The sequence below is a fragment of the Mustela lutreola genome, chromosome 9 (genome assembly GCF_030435805.1).
Source record: "Mustela lutreola isolate mMusLut2 chromosome 9, mMusLut2.pri, whole genome shotgun sequence".
NCBI classification, from domain to species: Eukaryota; Metazoa; Chordata; class Mammalia; order Carnivora; family Mustelidae; genus Mustela; species Mustela lutreola.
Genome location: NC_081298.1, coordinates 108,547,347 through 108,567,773, shown reverse-complemented (window position 1 = coordinate 108,567,773; position 20,427 = coordinate 108,547,347). Strand labels below are relative to the sequence as shown.

Below are 20,427 nucleotides of genomic sequence, written 5' to 3'. Positions count from 1 at the left end.
CTGTTATTCTCACATCTAATGTTCATCAGAGCAGTTATGCAGAAATCAGTCTGATTGCTTTTGCTTAATTTCTAAAAAATTCAAATTTACTGAGGTACAGTTTACATATAATAAAATGCATCCATTTAAACAGTGTATTTAAATAAGTTTTGACACTGGTCATTCAACTTTAAGAGTTACACGAGACCAAATTGTAAAATGTTTTTCACAGCTGAAGGTAAGGAATATGTTTACATTTTTATGCAAAACCAAACCCCAAACCACACCAAACCCAACCCTAAAGGAATCAACATTCATATATTTCTTACACATTCATAATAATGTGAACACTGAATAGTGAATAGAATTTCCATATGTTTCTAGCAGAAGTATGAAGGATGGCACAGGTAAGCAAGGGTCATGGGGTGTGTATATTTGTGTGTGTTGAAGATCCATGCAGCATATATAAAAAGGACTAATTCTCACAAAAAGTAACTTTAAGATATCCTCACTAATTTGGTCCCCTTCTGGCTTGTATCCAGAGCAGAGAGTGACATGGACCAGGAGGAATATGGGGAGTCACCATGACCAGAAACCCAGATACTGGCACACTCAGCTAAGCAGTGCCTCCCACTCCTCCTGAGAGGGGGAGGCCCCAAAGGTAAGCTCACAGTCAAGAATACTCAATGTCTGAGAAAACCAACATTGCGTGAAAGAGGCATAAATCTCAACAGAATTGAAGAAGAAATCAATGAGCTGAAAATTTGGCTGTGGGATTCTCCCAGAACTCAGTGTGTCAACAGAGAAATGAAGGGTATGAAAGAGAAGTTGAGAGTTCTGGAGGGACTATCTATTAATCAGGAATTCCAACACCCAAATAAGAGATGGAACATTCACCATAACTGATCAGACATGCATTTCAACAAATTCAATCAAGCAGAACACATAACAGGCTACATTTACAATGTAGTATAATTAGAATCTGGAAAAAAAGATAGTCAGGAAAAACAAAACAAAACAGAACTCTAGCTGGAAGTTAAAGGATATTCTTCTAAGATAACTTTCAAAATGGAAATCTCCAACTATTTAGAGATGAACAATAATGAGCGTGCTTGTCAATTATTAACCTATGGCCTCCTAGCTCCAAACCCACCTTTTATCCTCTGTTTTGGGGCACTGGGGCTGAAATTCTGTAAGTCACCCACTGTTTTCACAGCACAGAGTTCTGCCAGTATGGGGAAATAGAGGGAGACTGTGGGCATGGAGAAGAGAGGGATTTCCTCTTTCACCACCCCAGCAATGGTCCTTCACTCTGGCAGCAACAGTAGATTCTAGCCTCTACCTTTTATCCTGGCACTTACAGATCCTGCCTCACTGTGCTCTCTCAGAGGCAAAAGCACCCAGTGGGTGGCATCCTTTCCTCAAGGTCTGAGTCCCAGCCCTGCTGGGTCCCTCCACCAGTTTTTGGTATAGCATCTTCTAGATAGTATTGCTTCCTTAGAGTTGGAGTTTATTTCTCCTAGTTTCTAGATTCTTTTTTTTTTTTTTAAAGATTTTATTTATTTATTTGACAGATAGAGATCACAAGTAGGCAGAGAGGCAGGCAGAGAGAGAGGAGGAAGCAGGCTCCCTACCAAGCAGAGAGCCCAATGCGGGACTCGATCCCAGGACCCTGAGATCAGGGCCTGAGCTGAAGGCAGAGGCTTTAACCCACTGAGCCACCCAGGCGCCCCTCCTAGTTTCTAGATTCTAATAACCTCAATCTCTCTTCATTCCCCTTAGCCCAGTGGGTGATAGCTGCTTTCTGAAGTTAGCATCTTTGTTACCTAAGGTTCCCTTTTGCTGTCAGCCCTGTGTGTAGTACCCACATTTCCTCTGATGGTCCCTGTACCATTTTTGTGCACTGAGGCTTACAAGGTTCTTTAATGTCCAACAGTCAGCATCTGCTTCTCTTTGTATGTACCAGAGAGTCAGGGTGCCTGGGAATTTTTATCTCCCCAAGGGCAGCCATTAATCAATGATCATGGAGGTATTAATACTATAGGTTCCTTGCCCTGATCAGGATGATTCTGAGAGCTCTGATCCCGTCTCCAGAGTTCCCCTGTGGGATTGTGCCGCAGTTATATTCCATGGATTTTGTTTGATACCACATCCTTCTTGTTCTCCTTCCCTTCTGGGCCCACATCCCCAATCCTCTCTGTTTTCCCTGGGACCCTCTTCCTAATAAATTACCTTCACACAAATTCTCCTCTTTGGGTTTGCTTCTAGGGAACTTACATAAAACATTGTGAAACACCCTTTACATTACATTCATTCTATTAGAATACCTGATGCAGTTTCTGTTTTTCTGAGTTGACTGACTAATATAGAACCTTACCTAATCAAACATAAAGGATATGACCAAAGCTAAATTCAGAGGCAAATTTATAGCGTTAAAATGTATTTTTAAGAAAATAAGATTGACATAAATGATTTAAGCTTTCAACTAAAAAGTCTAATTAAAAACAATAAACATAAAAACAGATTCAGACATTGATGCAAGAGGAAAAAATAATTAAAACCGCAGAGATGGCTGTTTAAAAAGATTGATAGAGAAATCTTTAAATAAAAAGCACAGAATCACTAAAATACAAAACCCCAATAGAACAATGGTCACAGAAAAAATAGAAAAGATATACCCAAAACTATGGTCCATAGTCTAGATGACTTTATGAGAAAGTTTTTATTAAAGCTTCAGAGAAAAAATAATTCTCATGTTGTATAAACTATTTTCAGAGTACAAGGGAAGAGGAAAATGCCCAACTTAACTATCAGGGCGAGCTTAATACTAATATTAGGGAAATACAAGAAAAGACAACAAAAGAGCATATATAAAAATCTGAAATAAAATAATTGCAACTCACAAAAATATATACTTCATTTTTCTATGTGCCTACCCACGTGGTATGTACATGCATAAAAGCTGTTTGGATGGATAATTGGCAATAGTGGTCAGGTCTAGGGAGAAGCCTGGGATGCATAATTGATGTGTGTGCATGCATGCACAGATGTGTTTGGTGGGGAGGTCTAGTCATTTTCTCTTTGAAATGTTTTAAATTTTATTATTATTATTATTATTATTAGAGGGAGGGAGGGGCAGAGGGAGCAGAGAATTTTAAGCAGGCTCTGTGCTCAGGCATTGTGCAAAGCTAGGCATGGGGCTCAGTCTCATGACCCTGAGATCATGATCTGAGCTGAAATCGAGAGTCCTGATGGTTAACCAACTGAGCCACCCAATTGTCCCTGAAATGTTTTTAATAATAAGAATGCATTCATGGGGGTGCCTGGGTGGCTCAGTCCATTAAGCGTCTGCCTTCGGCTCAGGTCATGATCCCAGGTTTCTGGGATTGGGTCCCACATTGGGTTCCCTGGCCAGTGGGGAGTCTGCTGCTCCTTCTCCTTCTGTAGCTCCCTCTGCTTCTCTCTCTGTGCCAAATAAATAAATAAAATCTAAAACAAAAATTGTTAAAGAGTGTATTCATGCATTTTCTTTAATACAATGAAAATAAAAGAAAGAGCAACAACAAAATAAGAACTGAACTTTAGTTCTATCAAGGGGAAATAATTAATGTTTAACTAAATTTTGTGAAAAAATTGCCTGGAATAGAGCTACATTGAAGGTTTCCTTTTTCTTTTGCTGTCCAATGCCATCAGCCAAAGGACAGAATTTGGTTTGCTTCAGGCAAGGACATTAGTATAGATGTCTACCCAATTGTTTTTAATTAATATATTTTTCCTTCAAGGCATCTCCTAGGGATCATAGCCTTTGCTTACCATCTCCTTTATCCTTATCTGCAGAATCCAAGATATAATTTAGCTGCCAATTATAGCTACCCAAAGTCATCAGGATAACCAAATTTTATACATGATCTTGCCTTTGACTTCAGCTTCATATCACTCCTTGACCTTGATGCCTAAAGAAGGCAAAATTCCTTTTGGATCCCTTGAGAGGCAGACTGCTTGGATTAGTTTTCCAATTTCTTTGTGCCTCAGTTTCATTTGTAAAGTGGGCATGGTAATAGTTGTTATTGATAATTGTACGAGATCATGTAAATAAAGTGTTAGAACAGTGTCTGGCATATAAGAACCTTTATTTAAGTGCATGCCATCATTATTATTGCTATTCTATATTTAAAAAAGCAGATGAATTTCTGCCAAGACCAAGGTTATCTCTCTTACACTATATTTAAGAAAAATATTTAACAACTGTAAAGTTCAGGGTGCCTAGGTGGCTCAGTGGGTTGGGCCTCTGCATTTGGCTCAGGTTGTGGTCTCGGGGTCCTGGGATTGAGCCCTGCATCGGGCTCTCAGCTCAGCGGGGAGCCTGCTTCCCTCTCTCTCTCTGCCTGCCTCTCTGCCTACTTGTGATCTCTCTCTCAAATAAATAAATAAAATCTTAAAAAAAAAAGAAAACTTAAAAACAAAACAAAACTATAAAGTTCTAGGCCAAAGCTTTGGGAACTTATCCTCCTTACTCACCTCCTCAATGAGTTGCAGACATTGTGTTAGAGTGCTGTTAATTTTGTTGGACAGTTCAAGTTGTGCTTTCTTTTCTTCTTCTTCTTCTTCCATACTCTTCCAGAATGAAATATTCATTTCCTCTATTATTTTTCTTTTTGTTTTAAGTTCCATAGGAGGCCGCTTATAGATTTTCCCCTTAGATTTCTGCCATTCTTCCAGTTGTTTCCTGTTATAAAATTAAGAGTTGGGGGATGGGAAAATGGTTTAGGTTTCTTTTTGTATGTAAGTCACACTTTCAAAGTATAAGATATGCATAGATTGAGTACCACTAAATACCTTCAACTACGCACAAAGTCAGGAGAATGGAGTTAAAAACAATTTACAAATGGGTAATCGCCACAATGGTTGCTCCTATCCTTCAGAAGGCAGATTGCAGAGGGATTACTAGGATGTCACTCTTCAAATGCCTTGACTTCATGATTATTCTTCATTATTTTTCTCTAAAAATTTTTATTTCACCTGTATATTACTTCTGGCATTTGCTTTCCTAAAATATCCCTCCACCTCTGAGATCACAAACTCAGCACTCCATTTCTCTTACCATAAGCTCTCTATCTGCCACTCAACCAGACCCCCAAACCTGCATTCTGCCCTTAATAGGGTCTTGGCCAGAGTTACCCACTTTTTCCGGTTCATTAGCACTCTCCTGGCCACACATGACCACCTTTCTTCCTAAACAAGATCAATAACTTCAGGAATCGTAAGTAGCTAGTCTCTGATGGTGGCCAAATCTTAATCCTCACTCTCCTCCACCTGCTCCTGCTTCTAAGCAGTCAACAGGTTACTGTTGGAAGAGGTACCAAGACCCATAGACTCAAGCATGTGAGTGTAGGCTCTTCAGCTTCTTTAAATTACTACATGTTTATAACTCATAGATGTACATTTCAAGCCAGATTTTCCCCTAGAGCCCCAAACTTTATAAAACCCACTGCCTAGTTGGTGTTTTTTAATTTGATGTTTGACAGTCACTTCAAATTTAATGCTCTCTAAAATAAAGGTCTTGATGTTCATCTCCAAACCTGTTCCCAAATAACCTATATTGGTATATAGTACCCCAATCTACCCAGTTGCTGGGACCTAGAATGAGGGGTTGTCTTTATATAGTTCTTTCTTTCTCTCACATCTGACACAACATTGTACAGCCAGTAGGCTTCTTATCTCTACTACCATGACCCGAGTCTGTATCACTGTCACCTTCTTCCTGAAATGCTGTAGCAACTTCCTTCCTAACTCATGTCCTTGCTTCCACGCTCACCCTCAACAAATTCATCATGTGCCCAGTAGCCAAAGTAGTTTTTAAAGTGTAGACAGACCATGTCACTGCTCATACCCCTTTCCCTCTTACTCTATCCCCACCAGGAGCTTTGATGTTCCTTCAGTTACTTGACCCACCCTCATTCCTGTCTCAAGGTCTTGAATTATCATCTTCATTCAGTCCTCTGCTCAAATGACACCTCTTAGAAGAGATAATTATGTGTATTATTTAATTTCATCAATGTGTTGATTTTCTGTCTTCTCCACTAGAATGCAAGTTCTATGAAGGCAGACACCTTGGATGTCCCAGTGCCTAGCTCAGTGTCTAGAACCCACAAGGGTTCAGTAACATCTAGCAAAATTCACCTTTTTTGGGAAGTGTATGGTTCTGGGAGATTTGACAAATTCACAAAATCATGTCACCCGAACTATAATATAATCCCTTCAAAAATTCCTTCATGCTTCTTGGAAGTCAACCCTTCTCATCCTCAGCTGCCGGTGATCACCGATCTGTTTTCTGACCTTATGGTTTTGCTCCTTCCAGAATGTCAATAACTAATTAACCCTTGTTTCTCTCCTTGACTCTAGAGCATAATCCATAGTGCTTATTTCAGCCCCAAGTGCCCCAACTCCTTCACCCTCATGGTAACCACCTGCTTAATGACAGAAGTTGAGATGTCTGGCATGTGTTTCCTCTATGTTCCTGACATTCTTCCTCTCTCAGACTTCCTTCCAATCATAAATGAAGGGGAAACTTAACTTTTTCTAAGCCAACTTATTCCCAGGACCTCAGTGCTGTGATTTTATTATTCCAGTACTTTCCACATAGACACCAGAAAAAAAGCTCCATGAAGTTAGAGTGTAACTGTGTGCTCTCACCACTGTATCTCCCAGGAACCCAACACTCTGTAGGTGTTGAAGGAACACTCAAGCAATGAGTGAGTGGTCTGTCCTGCTCCAGACTCATCTTGTGTAATCAAACACAGACTGCACACCCCACACTGTCTTAAAGACCCAACATCTGTTATCTGGTCTAGACTGTGGGCTCCAGGGGGAGGGACTCTGATTTCCTCATTCACCAGCTTGGAGTCTTTATACTCAGTTTTCTTTTTGCTCAGAAGGCTCATCCTTCTTTTTGTCACTATCCTTTTCCTAGATCACATGTCACTGTTGAAAGTACCTCCTTGATCCTTCTATCTAAAGAAGTCAGCTCAAAAAAAAAAAAAAAAGTCAGTTCAGCCTTTCTCTCTCAATCACATCACCCTAAATTAAGCTGTTTGTTTTCTGTTTCTTTGGGAGGGCAGAGAACTTGGTGGTAGTATTCAGGGCTATATTCAGAGAATAAACCCTGCCCTCTCTTCATCCTGTTATACCTTGTATACCTTCTACCTACCATCTAATTTTACATGTTCCTTTAGCCCTTGTCAGGAATCTTCTTATTTTCTAGCCCACCCAAGTGTATAAAGGTGCTTCTCCTGGGAGGTTCACCACACTGTGACTCTATCTAGTCCAGTGAAGACAGTGTGAAGACTTTTGGCTTGGTTTCCAGCTACATGTATGTTAATGTGAACCTCCAGCACCCTGAGATCCCCATTTCTACTGTCTGAACTCTGGGTGTGAACTCGCTGCTCCTCTTTGTCTTAGCTTACCTTTCAAAACTTGGCCTGCTCACACTCATGGAGGTTTCCTGTTCTTTCTTCCCTGATCACACTCCTGGATGTAGCCACTGGTCTGCTTAACAAGGGACTACCAACTCCCCACTTCCTAGCTATATAAAACCACTACTCTGGCTCTTCCCACTCCGCCCTCTTACACTGTTGTTTAGTTCCTGCAAGGTACTTCTTGAACGAGTAGCCTGCTTCTACAACCCCTATGTCTTAATCAAACATTCTGTTTCAATTTTGTTTTAAAAAATAATTTCAAGCATACAGAAAATTACAGGGAATAATTTATAACACACATATGTCCCACCTAGCTCTATCAAGTCAATATTTGTTATACTTGCTTCCAATCTTCTTTCTTTCAGGGTTGTAGGTAAAAATCACTCAGAAGCCCTTATTTATGGCCTGAATATTTCTGATGGTCAATTGCCTAATCTTAAATTGCAAAATTATGGAATTAAGCAAAGTACCTTCGATCCTCTGCTGTGATCTTCTTCTTAATATTTGGATTAGTCTGGGTCTCATTTGGGACTCTTCCTCCACTTATGGTTTTGTTACCAGCTTGAGTTTTGGGAGCTGTTTTATTGAGAAAATGGTTCTGGGGAAGAGTCTTTTTCAACTTGGAGTCCAAAGTCTGTGCTTTTTGTTGATAGCTGTTGCTGCATTTATTCCTATTGGTTCTATTTGTTGTTATGTTAGGGGTACTTGGGATGACCGAATTAAAACTGCCAACTGCCAAATTAGGCCTTTGGCTTATGGCTCTTGAATTTTGCAGTGCACATGATGTCTGAGTTCTAAAACAAGGTCGGGTGGATTTCTGATCTTGCTTAATGTTTGGATGTCTGTTATTAAAGCCTCCCTGAAGCACAGTAGGGCATGTCCAGGATTTGGTTTGTTTTATTTTCTGCTCAGTAACAATGTGTGATTTAAACTTAGTTTCATTTGGTCTTTCATATTTATCTCTATTAACCTTTATATCCTTTATGTCCTTGACCACTGGTTTATTTGGTGCCTGAGTTCTACTAAGGATCTGAACATTGTGAGAAGGAACTGTCTTTGGGAGTTTTTCTCCTGGTCTGGCAAGATTTGTTCCTCTAGAGAGTTGCTGTGATTTTACTGGTGGTATCCTAATTTGTGTTTTTCCAACAAATTGTTTATTAACTCTGTCTTTCAGAACAGCACTATTCCCGGAACTCTTGCCCAAGGCTTGTTTGGGAGCCAAACTGCTCTTGATTTTATTATAAGAGTTAGTCTTTGGTTTACTTATTGTCCATAATTCAGGATTTGACTTCCTTTCAGAGTCTGGTAAGGTTTGGGGCAAGTTCTCTTTGTTCATCTCTTTTAGACAGCTATCCAAGGGTTCATGTTCAATATGGTTATTGTCCACAGAGTCTGAACATTTAGTAGTTGCTTGATCTGCTACCTGCTGCTTTGCAGTTTTCAATTCTTGCACATTAAGTGAACCTATAGTTTTTCTAGATAATTCTCCAGTAGTGGATGACCCAGCTTTATGCTGTGGTTGATGACTGCTGGAAGGCTTGCAGTTTGAATTAGAAGAAACACATCCTGAAGTCAGCCTTTTACCCAGAAGTTTTGGTGCCTCCAACTTTGGGTTCTGGGGTCCTGTATTATTGGCAAGTCTGGGTTGGAGTTTAATGCTGATGGGTCTTGTACCTTTGGTAGGCAAAGCAACACGATTGGTAACATCTTTTTTGGGTATAATATGCTAAAAAGACAAAGAGACACATCAAAAAAATAAATTCATAACAATAACTCAGTTTTAAAAACAAAAAAATTAGTAAAAAAACTAAAAAATTAGTTATTCAGAATTTCATTTAAGACAGCTAAATCTGAGAAAATAAAGGCATGAGTTGGGGGAGGGACAGAGGGATAGGGAGAAAATCGTAAGCAGACACCCCACTGAGTGCAGAGCATAGAGACCAATGAGGGGTTTGACCTGCAGCTTTATAAGGGACTCGATCTCATGACCCTGAGATCAAGACCTAAGCTGAAACCAAGAGTCAAGATGCTCAACCAATGGAGCCATTTGGTGTCGTGTCCCTATAAGGTCTTTATAATTTGAGCTTTCACTAGAAATATACCAGAATATTTTAGCTTAATAGAATTAAGCAGAGATGCAGTGAACACACAAAAATTACATTTAAAAAATAAAATTTGCCTCAGTTGAACAAGTTTTTGCTGAATGCCCAATATGTCCCAAATGAAGTGTCCTTCTAGGGACTCTGGAAAGATATATACATAATAAACTAATGTTAGGGTACCTCCCAAGTTCTTCCTAGTAGTACTGTGTATCGCTACACTATTTTTTTTTTTTTTTTAAACAACACTGCTTTTGTAAAGGTCACAGGGTCACTCAAGAACCTTTGTCTCCTCCCTGGAGATCAGTGGCAAGGGTAGGTGGTAGGTGCTGGGAGACCTGAGATACTCTGGAATCGTTTTCAATGAAGTTTTGCATTTCAGTAGAAAGTTAGTTATACTTGTAAAGTCAGGACAGGGTTTTAAGGTTAGATTCTACATTATCAACAAGTAAATGTTTCATTCATGTGATTTAATCTTGGATAAGAAAGGTAGGACTAGGTTATAGAGAATTTTAAAAAAAACTAGGGATAGGAGTTTATTTAGTTTTTTAAAAATTTTTAAGCAGTTCTTCATTTTTTTAAAGATTTTATTTATTTATTTGATGGAGAGATCACAAGTAGGCAGGCAGAGAGAGAGGGGTAAGCAGGCTCCCTGCTGAGCAGGGAGCCTGATGAGGGGTTCGATCCCGGGACCCTGAGATCATGACCTGAACTTAACACAGAGGCTTAACCCACTGAGCCACACAGGTGCCAGGGGATGGGAGATTAGAATTGATACAGTAAATAATTGGAGCAATTGTGGATTCCAGAGCATTTGCACTAAAAACAAGTTTCAGAAAGGAGAATTTGGCAGAGATTTGTAGATTATATGTCTCCAGGGGAAGATATGGGAGTGCTAGAGTTACCACTCTTTACTTTTGATTTGGTAATATTGTTGAGAAAAACTTTGTGAATGTTTAAAGAAAGTCTGTAACCAAAACCACTTGGCATTAAGGGCAAAGAGATGTCCGCTCTAGAATGGTATGCGAATGGTGGTGTTGCTGGTCATGGTATAGGGGAGGGTTGGAAGTGGGAGGCAGGGAGATGGATGGATAACCACATGGCTATAGGGGGTTATTGCTTGAGTCCCAATGTTTACATCTACCTCTCACCACTCTATTATTGCTTACTGAAGAGGCAGGGATGATGGTATCAAAGTTTCCAAACATGTCTAACATGTGCTATTCCTTAGTTGTTGTTGTTGTTGTTTAAAGATTTTATTTATTTATTTGTCAGACAGAGAATGCACAAGCAAGGGGAGCAGCAGGCAGAGGGAAAAGCAGGCTCCCCGCTGATTAAGGAGCCACATGTGGGACTCAATCCCAGGACTCAAGGATCATGACCTGAGCTGAAGGCAGACATTTAACTCACTGAGCCACCCAGGCATCCTTAGGCGTTCTTCTTTTTCTCCTTTTTTAAAAAATTGAAATATAATTTGTATCACAAAGAATTCCCCATTTTAAAGTTTGTAATTCAGTGGGTTTTAGTATATTCACAGGGTTGTATAACCATTGCCACTCTCTCGTTCCAGAATATTTTCATCACCCCAGAAAGAAATCCCATACCTGTTAGAAGGCATTCCTCATTTCCCTGTCCCCACAAATAGTGGCAAAAACTAATCTACTTTCTGCCTCTACCGATTTGCCTAGTCTGGACATTTTGTGTAAATGGCGTCATACAATATGTGGCCCTCTGTGTCTGGCTTCTTTCACTTAGCAGAATGTTCTTGAGGTTCACCCATATTGTAGCATGTGTCAGTCTTCACCACTAATTTTCAATAAAAAACTTCATTTTTAAGAACAGTTTTAGGTTCAAAACAAACTTGAGTGATAAGTGCAGAGAATTCTCCTATACTCCTTGTTTGCACACATGCACTGCACTACTTTTAATGGATGAATAAATATTTTATTTCATGGATATACCACATTTTCGTTATTCCCTCATTGACTGATGGACATTTAGGTTGTTTACACTTTTTAGTTATTATGAATAATGTTGCTGTGAACATTTGTTATCAGCTTTTGTGTGAGCATGTTTTCAGTTCTCTTGGATATATACATAGGAGTAGAATTGCTAGGTCATATGGTAACTCTGTTTAAATTCTGAGGACCTGCTAAACTGTTTCCCAAAGTGGCTGCCGCATTTTACTTTCCCACCAACATTGTATAAAAGTTCTAATTTCTCCATATCCTCCCCAATCCTTGTTATCTGTCTTTTTTTTTATTATAACCATCCTAGTGGGTGTGAAGTAGTATTTCATTGTGGTTTTTATTTGCATTTCTCTGATGGGTAATGATATGGAACATCTTTTCATCTCTTATTGGCCATTTGTATATCTCCTTTGGAGAAAGGTCTATATAGATCTTTTGTCCATTTTATTATTATTATTATTTTCTTTTGTCCATTTTAATTATTTGTCTTTTTAATTGCTGACCTGCAAGAGCTCTTTATATATCCTGGATAGTAGGTCCTTATCATATATGACTTGCAAATATTTTCTCTTTTGTTCAATTTTTATATCTTTATTTGAGATCAGCCTGACCTTGCTAATTTATTGTAAGTGGTAGAACTGGTTCTGCAGTTTTAAGTATTACATTGAGAGAAAATCTAGACTTAGAAGAGCCATCAGGCTAATAGAATAGTCTGCAATCAATATGCAAATACAGAGAATTAAGGCTGAAATTTTATTATTATTATTATTTTAAGATTTTATTTTTAGGTAATCTCTGCACCCAACATGGGGCTTGAACCTACAACCCTGAGATCAAGGTTGCCCCTGAGCCATATCCAGGTGCCCCCAAGACTGGAATTGAGCCCCTCCATTTGAGAGGGAAAGCGAGCTGCCGAAGAAGGTCAGGCAGGGTATTAGGGGCAGGGTTGAAGGTGGAACTTCAGAATTGATGGATCAAACTGATTAAAAAAAAATCAAAGACTGTAGAAGAGGGAACAATTGATCTAAACTGAATTTGGTCGCTTTATTTTGGACATATGAAGCCAGGGGAGAGAGAAAATGCACAAAGGATATGACGAGGGTTTATATTACAGCAGGTTTACTGAATATATGCTAGGCACTGTGCTAGACTCTAAGGGCATGCAAGATGAGAAGGGAAGATACTTACCCCTGAGGAGCACTAATAGCAAAGATATATGCACAAAAAAATTATGATATGATGAAATGAGGGCTGTAGTAAGGCTGAAAGAGATTGCAAAGCTCATCTTATCAGTGTTTTTCAAGCACTTTTGTTCATATATGTCCAAAATAACTTTGACAAACCCTGTGCCTTTTCATACTTTTTAAAGTTAAGATTTAAAGTAAAGTTTTTCATTGTTAGTTTAAATTAGTTGTAAAGGATGTAATTTCAGGCACAGTGTAAATATTGGCATTTTAAGATAAATGAAATTTGACACTCACTATAATTCATTTAGAAAACCATACAAATATATTCTTCTTTAAAAATTGAAAACATGGGGTGCCTGGGTGGCTCAGTTGGTTCAGCATCTGCTTTCAGCTCAGGTCTTGATCTCAGGGTCCTGGGAGGGAGCCCCATGTTGGGCTCCTTGCTCATTGGGGAGTCTGTTTCTCCCTTTCCCCTTTCTTCTTCTTGCTCTCTCTCTCTCTTTCTTATGTGCATGCTCTCTCTCTCTCTCAAATGAACAAAATGTTAAAAAAAAAAAAAATGAAGGGGTGCCTGGGTGGCTCAATGGGTTAAAGCCTCTGTCTTTGGCTTGGGTCACGATCTCAGGGTCCTGTGATAGAGCCCCACATCGGGCTCCCTGCTCAGCGGGGAGCCTGCTTTCCCCTCTCTCTGCCTGCCTTTCTGCCTATTTGTGATCTCTGTCTGTCAAATAAATAAATCTTAAAAAAAAATGGAAAACATAACACCTTTCCCTTTTTTCTTGGGTCTCTTTTTGTTCCAGTTAACCACAAAAATTTTAACCTAGATTTCTGTGCTTAGAAGCTTATAGTTCATTACCCTATCATACTTCTCAACATATATATGTTTATATGTATATATGTAGTGTGTGTGTGTGTGTGTATTTCCTCTGAATAACTCCATGAGAAAACTCCTATTATTTTCATTTTACAGATAAAGTTATATAACTTGCCCAGGGTTATGTTTGCTTTGGCAGCACATATAATAACTTGCCCAAGGTCATTTAGCTAGAAAATGAAGAAGTTAGGATTTGGACCTAGTTAGTTTTTAACAATTATATATCATAGTTTCTCAATAAATTTAAGGGTATGGCTCCAAGGAATCCTTTCAGATATTGGTTCAATATATTAAACTGCCAGATAGGAACAGAAAATGAAAAACTTTGTGTTCCTTTGAGTAGCAACACTGCAGTAAGAGTATGCCAGAAGAGCTTTGTTCAAGTCTTGAGTCTGTATAATTACTGGCTGTATAATTTTGGCAAAGTATTCAATTTCCTTGAGCCTTAGTCCTCTCATTTGTAAAATAACAATAATGATATATATCGTCTAGGAAGTGTGTCATAATGTCCTATTTTTCACAAGATAGTTTTTATTTATTATCATTAGCCCAACATAACAGTACCTCCTTTTATTCATGAACGTATCTGGACATTAAATCATAAGGCCACTTTTCTTACAGGGTTCTTTTGAATATTAATTGAGTTATTATATTTAAGTGTCTCACCCAGTATCAGAATGATAAGTACTCAAATGTTAGCTATTATAATTAGGTATGAAATGTTTTATAAATTTTTTATAAATTATAAGGCATTATACAATTGTAATGATGACTATTATTTGCCTAGGCTTCTTAGTTCATCCTGTTCCATACTTGCCTTTCCCACTTAATTTTTATCTTCACAACTGGGTAAAAAAGAGGTAGGCATCACCCCATTTAAGAGATGACTTTCTGAAATCAGTATTGTCAGCTTCCCAGAGAAGCCTCTGGGAACTCTGAATGAGGATGCTTTTTTCCCAGCAGATTTTTCGTTTAATACTTGTGTGCTACACTAATTCAATCTACATGAAGTAGAAGTCTAACCCAGTGATCACATCATGATCTGCCAGTATTCTTATATATATTTTCTATCGTTCAGTGTCTAATGATGTTATATGTAGCCTTTCAGAAGGCTAATTTCTTCCATTTAAACCTTGAAAATGTGAGGATCCTCTACCACTCTATCCATAATATAGCTGAACTGTTTAGGAAGCATAGCTTGTTAGTAGCTTGGAAGATCTAATATAGGTGTTCCCTTTAAATGAGCCATTTAACTTCATGGCAGCATACCCAAGTGGTTAAGACCACAGGTTCTCACTCTCATGACTTGAGCCAAAATCCAGAGTCAGTCACTCAACTGCCTGAGTTACCCAGGTGCCCCCCAAATGATGATGACTATATTTTAAAGATGTATTTAATTTATTTATTTGAGAGAGAGAGAGAGAGAGAGAGAGAGAAAGAGTGAGTCCATGAGCAGGGGGAGGGGCATAGGGAGAGGATCTCAAGCAGACTCCGTGCTGAGACGTGGGGCTTGATCTCATGACCCTGAGATCATGACCTGAGCTGAAATCGAGAATCAGCCACTTAATGGGCTGAGCCACCCAGACACCCCCAACATGATTATTTTTATTTATTTATTTATTTATTTTTATTAATTTATTTATTTTCAGAAAAACAGTATTCATTATTTTTTCACCACACCCAGTGCTCCGTGCAATCCATGCCCTCTATAATACCCACCACCTGGTACCCCAACCTCCCACCCACCCCGCCACTTCAAACCCCTCAGTTTGTTTTTCAGAGTCCATAGTCTCTCATGATTCACCTCCCCTTCCAATTTACCAGTTAGAATGGCCAAAATTAACAAAACAGGAAACAACATGTGTTGGAGAGGATGTGGAGAAAGGGGAACCCTCTTACACTGTTGGTGGGAATGCAAGTTGGTACAGCCTCTTTGGAGAACAGTGTGGAGATTCCTCAAGAAATTAAAAATAGAACTTCCCTATGACCCTGCCATTGCACTCCTGGGTATTTACCCCAAAGATACAGATGTAGTGAAAAGAAGGGCCATCTGTACCCCAATGTTTATAGCAGCAATGGCCACGGTCGCCAAACTATGGAAAGAACCAAGATGCCCTTCAACGGACGAATGGATAAGGAAGATGTGGTCCATATACACTATGGAGTATTATGCCTCCATCAGAAAAATGATTATTTTTTGAAAGACTAATTTCTACTTACAGATTTAGAAGGTGGAAGATTCAGACAATTGCTCTTGGCTTTTAGATAAGGCCTATAAAAGACAAAATAAGATTAATTCTTACTACAGAAGGGTCAGCAAGGCCTGGGAAGTATGATGATTAAGTATGATGATGATTTATTAAGATTAGAATTTTAAATCATTGGAATTTCTGTATATTGTAAAATAACTCAAAATTATATGCAATAAAGTCTCCTTATTACCCCTTTCTTAGTCCTGTTATTCTACTCCTCAGCAACCACACCACTCTTACCCATTTTTTTGTGATCCTTTCAGAAATGTCCTATGCATAAATGCAGCATTCTAACAAGATTAATGAAATACATGTCCTCTTCATATTCACATACTGTTGTTCATTGAAACATCATTTCTTGAATACTGCAGTATGCAATATTGTAGAGATATGATGTCAAGAAGGTAATTAACAGCTTCTTTGAAAAACTTCCATTTTCAAGTTTTAAGTAACTTCAGATAATGAATATTCAGAGGTGAAAAAAGAGATAGAATTAAAAGAACAGGAGCACATATGAAATCTAGCCAGTGAGCAGAAAATGTAACAGTGGATAGGAAAGTAGAGGAGTTTAGAGGGGTTCAGTCTGCATGGATCAAAAACAATTCCCAGACTAAAAGGGACTTTGCTCATGATTTGCTGTTAGTTTCCCACATCTTGAACATAAACCCTGGAGGGGGAGGGACCTCTCTGTCTTGTTAAGTACCACATCTCCAGAACCAAGAGTGACTGATATATTATATGTATTAAATATTTGTTGAATAAATGAATTAAATTTATTTAATCAAGGAAATAGAGTTGAGTAAAACTCCAAAGTTAAAGGAAACTAAAATAAAGGGTCAAAGCTAACTTTGTAAACATTCACTTCCTCTTCTTTGAGGAGAAAATATATCAATGTTAAGCAAGAGGACTAATAACACCACTACAATGGCAAGATGTTGATGGAAGATAAAAGTGAAATGGTCATATTCTGTCCAACTCAAGAGTAAGTGCTGAGAGAATGGCCAAAGACCATTGTTGGGCTGGAGGATGTTGGTGTGGAGCTATGGAGGACTGACTATAACTGGCTCTCCTGCCTTAGCAAGGAACAACAAAACCAGGGTCATTCAACTCCTTGACCTTTTCTAGCCTTCACAAGAATCACTTCTCCAGGAATAAACGCAGGGATAGGAAAAACTTCCAGCATTGTAGGTAATACTGTGGATCTCCCCCCCATCCCCCACTTTAGAGACTGTCATAATATTAGCGCTTAACCTGCTCAGGTTTTTTTTTTTGTTATGTTTGGACCAATGTACTCTTTTCTGAGTTATCATAGGCTCTCAATGCAGTTTGAGTAGACTGCAAACAAAAGGGCTATTTTTTTTTTTTTAAAGATTTTATTTATTTATTTGACAGACAGAGATCACAAGTAGGCAGAGAGGCAGGCAGAGAGAATGGAGGAAGCAGGCTCCCTGCTGCACAGAGAGCCCAAGGCGGGGTTCAATCCCAGAACCCTGGGATCATGACCCGAGCTGAAGGCAGAGGCTTTAACCCACTGAGCCACCCAGGCACCCCAAAAGGGGCTATTTTTTTTTTTTTTAAAAGAGTATGTCCTTTCTTTAAAAAAAAAAAAATGTTTATTTGATAGAGAGAGAGAAAGAGAGTACAAACAGGGAGAGAAGGAGAAGTAGGCTCCCCACTGGGCAGGGAGCCCAACATGGGGCTCCATCCCAGGACCCTGGGATCATGACCTGAGCCGGAGGAAGACACTTAACCAACTGAGCCCCCTAGGCACCCCCAAAGGACTATGTTTTGAAAGGCTTTAAATTGCTAGTAGCAACGAGGCCAACAAAACTTGCATAATTGTGTGAGATAAACTCACTTGGTGTTTTGGCACTTCAGTTTTCCCTTGGCTGCTAGGTACTCCTGGAGCTTTCTCTGCCGCTCTTCTGCAAAATAGGCAGGAAAACAAAGAGCAGAACTTTAGTTGTAGATTTCTTTTTTAGTATTTTATTTATTTATTTGAAGGAGAGAGATCGCAAGTAGGCATAGGGGCAGATGGGGTGGGGGGAAGCAGGCTCCCTGCTGAGCAGAGAGCCCGATGTGGGACTCCATTCCAGGACCTGAGCTGAAGGCAGAGGCTTAACCCACTGAGCCACCCAGGTGCCCCTAGTTGGAGATTTTAACTAATATTCTAAAAGATGGCACTCTTCTGTAATAATTTTGGCTTTGGACTGTCCATATGTTACAAAGTTCCTAACCCCACAAATTTGCCTCCAAGTTAATGTCTATATTAAAAATATTATCAGTATGCCATGTCCTATACTAAACTCTTCATAATTACATTACTTTCTTTAATCCACACAACAATCCTATGTGGTATTTTACAGGCTGAAATCTAAAGAGGGTAAATGATATGCCCAAATCACCTAGCTAATATGTAGCAAAGCCAGGATTTGAAACCAGGTTTATCCAACTCCAGAGTCCTTGCTCACAGTCACTGTTCTCAGCTATAACGTATTATGTTTTACATGAAGAAATCTGTTATTGGCTTATCAGAGCTGGTTAACCAGTCCTGGTCTTTTTTTTTTTTTTTTAATATTTTATTTTTTTAAGTAGGCTCCACGCCCAGCATGGATCTCAATGTGAAGTTTGAACTCATGACCCTGAGATCAAGACCTGAGCTGAAATCAAGAGTTGAATGCCTAACCAACTGAATCACCCAGGAGCCACTTGGTCTGGTCTTATTGTTTTTTGGTTTTTCGACAGGGATGAAGATTTTTGCCACAAACCCTTACATGGTTTTCTTTGAGCCTGAGGACAAAATAGGTTAGGGGGTTCATGGCAAACATCTATTACATGGTGACTTTCTTTTTTTAAAAAAAGATTTTATTTATTTTTTTGACAGAGATTGCAAGTATGGAGAGCAGCAGGCAGAGAGAAAGGGGGAAGCAGGATCCCCGCTGAGCAGAGAGTCCGATGTGGGGCTCCATCCCAGGACCCTGAGATCATGACCTGAGCCTAAGGCAGAGGCTTAACCCACTGAGCCACCCAGGAGCCCCTACATGGTGACTTTCTAAGCAAGGCATTTGTGAGGGTATGGAAATTCAGTATTTCTGTCTTCAGGAAGTTTCAATCTAAGAGTGAAAATAAAATAAACAACAATAATTACAATATAGGGAAAAATTTAGGTATCCTAAGAAAGGGTCAAAGAAAGAATTATGAGAGTTCAGAAGCAGGGAATGAGTGAGAGGAGTAATAGGTGGTTGGAGAAGGCTAAAATTCAATAATGGCAAAAAAAAAAAAAAAAAAAAAAAGACAGTGGGGTGCAAAACAATTCTTAATTTCATTAAACCGAGTTGCTGTGTGTTTTGATATCCAGGTCTGATGCATCCCTAGGAGACAACTTTGAGGATTATGCATTTTACTGTGCCAGGCAGTGTAGAGAGCACTGGCTGAGAGACCGGGTCAAAATCCCAGCGCTGTGGCTTCTAGCAAGTTAGCAAACCTCACTGCTGCTGAACCTATAAAATAGAGACAGAAATGTCTATCTTTAAGGGCTGTTATGTAAAGTGCCTAGGACAGTGCCCACGACCAAGCAGATAGTCAACAGGTAGTATTACTGAAACTATCAAAACACTGTGTGCATTTGGGAGTTGGTGGCCTCTGAGCCATATTTTGAAAGGCAGCTAAGGGCTCCAGGTACGTTTAAGAGATCAGGGAACCCAGGACCCTCAGTTCTCCGTGCAGATTTAACCAACTTCCAGTGCCCACGCCCCCCTTTCGCCCCCAACCGCGTCCACCGCCCCCCTTTAGGGTCAGACACCGCCTCTTGGCAGCTGTCAAAGATCAGGCGGCAGCACAGAGGACCACGCCCAGGCTCTGCCTGGAGCCCAATCTGGGTTAGGGAGCGCTTGGCTTCCTTTGGGGTGTGCGACCCGGGGAAGGGGGTCTCAGGTTCTCCACCTAAAAGGAGATGACAATGACGTCTCTTTGCAGAGCTGCTGCAGGAATGACGGGGAAGATGCCTCTAAGGCATCTGGCTCCGCATCTACTCTCCCCTACCCAGGGCCAGGGCCTGGGCTCCCATCAGCGCTTTCTGGACTGGAAACGCCCAAGGGGGAGACTGAGGCACGGGAGCGGACCGACACTTCCCGCTAAAATAACTGACTCGGTGGCCTCCCTTCTTCCCCGCCCCTGCTGGAGCGTCTGCAAGACGTAGGGCCTCACGATCTTACTCACCCGCGGCTGCGGACGGCCCCGGTGGCACCATGACACCTCCGCGACAGTTTTTCTTCAAAGCCCGCGCCTGAAGCTACGGACCGGGCCCAACGCGTCCTCTCGCTCTCATTGGCTCCCGTGGGTTTGAAACTCTCCAATAGGAAGCAGGAGAGGGCGGGACAAAAGGAATAGGGGCCTTCCGGTTGGCTCTAGCCTTCGAGCCCTCCCCGGGAGCCCTTTGATTGGAAGAACGTGCAGCTCCCGGACATTAAAGGCGGCTGCGGGAACTTGCGACCGCGTTCGCGGGAGAGTCCGGCTGGTTTCTTTTGAGCGACCGTGCACTGCCGGTCGTGGAGTTGGGTGGAGTCGGTTACGAAAACCCGCTCGGCAGCAT

The 20,427-nt window shown here is 40.2% G+C and overlaps 1 protein-coding gene across 1 annotated transcript in view; it reads right to left on the bottom strand.

Annotated features, from left to right (window-relative positions):
• Positions 1 to 20,146, bottom strand: part of CKAP2L (cytoskeleton associated protein 2 like) — a 30,783-nt gene extending 10,637 nt beyond the window's left edge. Inside the window, exons 1-5 of the mRNA XM_059188364.1 lie at positions 20,055 to 20,146; positions 17,695 to 17,761; positions 15,805 to 15,856; positions 7,925 to 9,180; positions 4,498 to 4,705 (exon numbers count right to left, since the gene is read on the bottom strand). Of these exons, the coding sequence (XP_059044347.1) occupies positions 4,498 to 4,705; positions 7,925 to 9,180; positions 15,805 to 15,856; positions 17,695 to 17,761; positions 20,055 to 20,085 (1,614 nt within the window). The 5' untranslated portion in view covers positions 20,086 to 20,146. The remainder of the gene's footprint in view (positions 1 to 4,497; positions 4,706 to 7,924; positions 9,181 to 15,804; positions 15,857 to 17,694; positions 17,762 to 20,054) is intronic.
• Positions 20,147 to 20,427: the final 281 nt, after the last annotated feature.